Genomic DNA, 5458 nt, shown 5'->3' on the forward strand with positions numbered 1-5458 from the left:
TACCTGGAGCATAGACACAAGCCAGTAGAACACCGATACACATAAAGTGATAACAGTAATTTAAAACTACACACCCTAACGTGGGTGTGGTGGTCAGAGGATGAGTGGGAGGATGAGTTCTTTCCTTGTACTGTGTGGTTCCTGGATAGCAAGCTCCTGTCCACAGTTCTAGAGCCGAGCAATCTTGTGGAGTCTAATAAACTGGTTTTGTTTTGGGTTTTATTTTTTGTTTGTTTTTTGAGACAGGGTTTCTCTGTGTAGCCTTGGCTGTCCTGGAACTCACTCTGTAGATCTTTTTTTTTTTTTTTTCGAGACAGGGTTTCTCTGTGTAGCTTTGCGCCTTTCCTGGAACTCACTTTGGAGACCAGGCTGGCCTCGAACTCACAAAGATCCGCCTGCCTCTGCCTCCCGAGTGCTGGGATTAAAGGCGTGTGCCACCACCACCCGGCTCACTCTGTAGATCTTTAAACTCACAAAGACCTTCCTGCCTCTACCTCCCAAGAGCTGGGATTAAAGGTGTACGCCACCACTGCCTGGCAATACACTTGATCTTATGTGTGATGACAAACTCCTTTTTATTTCTGCCATATGAGTTGGGTTTTCTTTCGTTTTTTTTAAAGATTTATTTATTTATTATGTATACAGAAGAGGGTGCCAGATCTCATTACAGATGGTTGTGAGCCACCATGTGGTTGCTGGGACTTGAACTAAGGACCTCTGGAAGAGCAGTCAGTGCTCTTAACCTCTGAGCCATCTCTCCAGCCCCGGGTTTTCTTTCTTTAGACGTATGTGTGTCTGTGTTTTGCATGCGTGTGTATGAGCTTATATATGCATGTGGAGGCCAAAGGTCAACACCAGCTGACTTCTGAATTGATCTCCATATTTTTTTAAACATGTACTTATTTTTATATTATGTACACACATGAGTGCCAGCATGTATGTATGTACACCAAGGGTGCCCATGAAAGCCAGAAGAGGGCATCACATCCCTGGGACTGGAATTATGTATGCGTGGTTGTGAGCCACCATGTGGGTGCTGGGATCCCAACTTAGGTCCTCTGCAAGAGCAGCCAGTGCTCTTAACTGCTGAGCAGTCTCTCCAGCCCCTAGTCTGAGTGTTTTAATGTGTATGTACTTGCTTGTGTATATATACACGCACCTGTTCGTGGAGGCCTGAGGTGCATGTTGGGTTTCCTCTCAATTACTTTCCACCTTATTTTTTGAGCCAAGGTCTATAACTAAATCTGAAGCTTACCAACTGCTAGATTGGCTGGAAAGCTAGCCCTAGGGATCCTTGTCCTGCGTCCACTTCCAAAGCTCAGTATATCTTTTCTTTTTCTTTTTACATGGGTACTGGGGATCAGAGCTAAAGTTCTCACTGGTGTATAACCTCTCCTGCCCATGTTGGGTTTTCTGCTTCCTTATTATAGGAGACAGCAACCTGAATGAGAGAGACCCCCATCTGTCTCAGAGACATTATTTAAAGGAGAGCTACACAGCACATACAGACCAGAGAAAGACTATAAGCATGTTTATAAATACATGTGAATGTGGATAAGCCACCCAATGACACATCTTTGGTTAGCTGCTCATTCGGAGAGGTGGTCCCTTGGATACATATCACAGAAGACAAACACATAAACGCACAGTCTTGAATGTCCTCTGCACCACACAGACAGACATCCACACTTAGTCACATGCCCACAACCCCACAGAAACACATCCTCAAGGATCACACATCACAGCAGAGTCCAGCTCCTCACTGCTTATTTGCATATATTGTATAAAAGTATGAAAATAAACCCAACCTGGGTTGCAGCTTCATAAATAAAGGGTGAGAGGAAATAAGTTAAGGTAGGTGTGGGGCCAAGTGTAGAGTGTAGAGTCTTGGACACACGGTGCCGGGCCTCTGTACTCAGACACACTGATCTCCGCTCGCCACACACTTCAGGTCCCCGGTGAGCAGGCGGAAGAGGTTGAAAGTGACAGAGGCCTCCAGGCAGCCGGGGATCTCCTGAAAGGACAGGGCTGGCTCAGGGGCTGCGGGGACTCAGGGCTTCCAGGCTCTGCAGAGCCCAGTCCCCTCCCCAGACTCACCTTCCTCTGGGCCTCCTGGAGCCTGTGCAGCCAGCGTGAGAGGCGGCGGCTCAGAGGCCTGGGCTCTGCTGTGGGCTCAGGCTGCACCTGTGGACAGAGGAGGGGACTGTGAGCCTGCTGCTGGGACACAGGGGAAGCCCAGGTGGCTGGAGGGACGATGTGGAGGAGCCGGGGACCCAGGATTTACACAGGCCCGCAGCTGTGAGTGGATGTGGCGCAGGGTGTGAAGAGGCTGGTCCAGGATGGGGACCAGGGCTGAGTCAGTCATGTTCTCTAGGACCTTCAGTGTCAGGGCCAGCTCAGCCTGCAAGGCCTTGGGGCGCTCCTGGACCTGAGAATAGATGAGAAATAACACATAAGGGGGAGAAACAGGCAAGAGGGCTGAGGTGATGGCTGGGCGTGTGGCTCAGAGTGTTTGACCAGAAACTTCCACTGATGGGATGGGGTGTGGCTCATTGGTGGAGTCCCTACCTAGAATCCCCCAGTGAGGGGCTGGGGGTGTGGCTCAGTGGTAGAGCCCCTGCCTAGAATCTCCCAGTGAAGGGCTGGGGTGTGGCTCAGTGGTAGAGGCCCTGCCTAGAATCCCCCAGTAAGGGGCTGGGGGTGTGGCTCAGTGTGGAGCCCCTGCCTAGAATCCCCCAGTGAGGGGCTGGGGGTGTAGTTCAGTTGTAGAGCCCCTGCCTAGAATCTCCCAGTGAAGGGCTGGGGTGTGGCTCAGTGGTAGAGCACCTGCCTAGAATCCCCCAGTGAGGGGCTGGGGGTGTGGCTCAGTGGTAGAGCCTCTGCTTAGAATCCCCCAGTGAGGGCTGGGGCATGGCTCAGTGGTAGAGCCCCTGCCTAGAATCCCCTAGTGATGGGCTGGGTACGTAGCTCAGTGGTAGAGCCCCTGCCTAGAATCTCCCAGTGAGGGGCTGGGGGTGTGGCTCAGTGGTGGAGCCCCTGCCTAGAATCCCCCAGTGAGGGGCTGAGGAGTGGCTCAGGGGTAGAGCCCCTGCCTAGAATCCCCCAGTGAGGGGCTGGGGTGTGGCTCAGTGGTAGAGCCCCTGCCTAGAATCCCCCAGTGAGGGGCTGGGGAGTGGCTCAGGGGTGGAGCACGTACATAGCCTGTGTGAGACTTGAACTGAGTCCTATACCACATACACACCTGTCCCAAATCCCAAAAAGCACAGGTAAGTTGGGTTGTGTAAGGAATACAATGCAGGGCGAAGGTGGTGCAGGGCACAGGTGATGGATGTGGGATCCAGAGGCCCCAGGAGTGCTCCAGGAGGAATACAGATGAGGAAGATCCAGGTGAGGAGAAAAGGACGGGAGGAGACATGTGAGGAGGCAAACAAGATGGCAACAACAGGCGGGCTCTGGGCTCACGGAGGTTTGACAGAGCAGGGACCAGGAGGGAGGTGGAGGAGATGGAGGAGGAGGCTGCAGGGGAGGATGGAGGATGGAGGATGGAGAGGAGCACAGAGCAGGGGAGCAGGGACCAGGAGGGAGGTGGAGGAGATGGAGGAGGAGGCTGCAGGGGAGGATGGAGGATGGAGAGGAGCACAGAGCAGTGGAGCAGGGACCAGGAGGGAGGTGGAGGAGATGGAGGAGGAGGCTGCAGGGGAGGATGGAGGATGGAGGATGGAGAGGAGCACAGAGCAGGGGAGCAGGGACCAGGAGGGAGGTGGAGGAGATGGAGGAGGAGGCTGCAGGGGAGGATGGAGGATGGAGAGGAGCACAGAGCAGTGGAGCAGGGACCAGGAGGGAGGTGGAGGAGATGGAGGAGGAGGCTGCAGGGGAGGATGGAGGATGGAGGATGGAGAGGAGCACAGGCTGGGAGAGGATCATTTTAAGAGATGAAGGACAGCCGGGCGGTGGTGGCGCACGCCTTTAATCCCAGCACTTGGGAGGCAGAGGCAGGTGGATCTTTGTGAGTTCGAGGCCACCCTGGTCTACAGAGAGAAATCCAGGAAAGGCGCAAAGCTACACAGAGAAACCCTGTCTCGAAAAATCGAAAAAAAAAAAAAAAAAGAGATGAAGGACAGAGGGGAGAGGCTGTGTGAGGGGAAATGAGGTAAGTGAAGAGAGCAGACAGGGAGAAGCAGGGGGCGGGACAGGCCATGGGCAGGCTGGGCGAGAAAGGACGAGAAGGATGAGCCAGGTGTGGTATCACGGTCTATCCCAGCATGGTCAGAGGCTGAGGCCGAGGGTCTCCAGGACCTCAAGACTGAGTCCAGCCTCAGCGAGACCCTCGTGTTCCCCTGCCCCCCCAAAAGAGATTGAACTAAAGGAGCTAGGTAAGCATAGAAGGGGCAGAGGCACTTGAGGAACGCAGGGTTTGGGGACAGGCAAAGGAGCAACTTTAGGAAGGGAGGGATAAGGCAAGCGGGTAATCCTCTCCTGGCTTCCAACTCACCTGCAGCTGGCCCAGTTTCCGGCTACTGGGAAAGGGATTGGTGCTACACCTGACATCCTTCTGTAGCAGCAATTCTTCCTGAAGAGAAAGGCACAGGTTAGCCCACACAGGAGAGATGGGGCCTACTTCACAGCAGCAAGAGTGAAACTTGGCCTGGCTCAAGCCTAGCCTGCAGCAGAAGGTTAGAGGTTAGCCCACAGTGGCAGGCTAACATCTTCATCCCAGTAGGAAAGCTGTAGGGTAGCCCGTTATGGTAACAGCGACACACCAAAGCATCCTTGGCTTTCTTGAAGACTCCTAGCTCCCGTCGTGACACAGACTGGAAAATGCTAATGTGACAGCCTGTTCTGGCTGGAGTGGGCTTGGAAGGAGGGACAGGAGCAGCTGTGGCCAAGCCCAGCACCATGGTCACCAGACTCAGCAGCCACAGTGCAGCCATGCTCAAGTCCCAAGTGTCTCCTGAGCTGCATGGCTCTGCTTTTTAAGCCAGGCTACACATGCTACCCTTGATGATGTGTCCAAAGCAGGAGGTGGAGTCGGGGGGAAGAAGGGAAACGAAAATGCACCCATAAGAGGCACCAGGAGGTGGAGCCAATTCCTGGGCCAGGTAGGTGAGCTGGTATGGGCGTGGCCAGGTGTGTGATGTTCCAGGAAGGAAAGAGAAACAGAATCCAGTGTCCGGAGTCTGCAAAACCATCTCCTTCAGGACTTGGAAGGCCAGGGCTCCCCAATTTAGACTACATTGAAGGGAGGGAGCAGTAGCGGGAACGGGCAGAAGGTTCAAGGTCACAGTGGGACCGGGAGGTGGAGGGTGGGCGTGTGTGGAACAGACTCCCTGACTGAGAAGGGTGTCTCATTAAATTCCAACGAATGAGTAATTGCTGTTGTGGTTGTGTAGATTATTTTTGGGTGTCGTCGTCCTCGTGCTTGAAGGTAGCCAGGTAGCTGGAAAGTCTTCGTTTCTGG

General features: G+C 53.7%; 1 protein-coding gene across 1 annotated transcript; it reads right to left on the reverse strand.

Annotated features, from left to right (window-relative positions):
- Positions 1 to 1383: 1383 nt before the first annotated feature.
- On the reverse strand, positions 1384 to 4931 carry Ifnl1 (interferon lambda 1). Its single transcript, XM_052760319.1, has 5 exons — positions 4761 to 4931; positions 4493 to 4570; positions 2285 to 2428; positions 2098 to 2184; positions 1384 to 2014 (listed from the first exon to the last, which is right to left on the reverse strand). Exons 1-5 carry the CDS (start codon positions 4929 to 4931, stop codon positions 1916 to 1918), a joined length of 579 nt encoding a protein of 192 aa, XP_052616279.1. The 3' UTR covers positions 1384 to 1915.
- Positions 4932 to 5458: the final 527 nt, after the last annotated feature.

Source organism: Peromyscus californicus, unplaced genomic scaffold (genome assembly GCF_007827085.1).
Source record: "Peromyscus californicus insignis strain IS unplaced genomic scaffold, ASM782708v3 Scaffold_4__1_contigs__length_199733344, whole genome shotgun sequence".
In the NCBI taxonomy this organism is placed as follows: domain Eukaryota; kingdom Metazoa; phylum Chordata; class Mammalia; order Rodentia; family Cricetidae; genus Peromyscus; species Peromyscus californicus.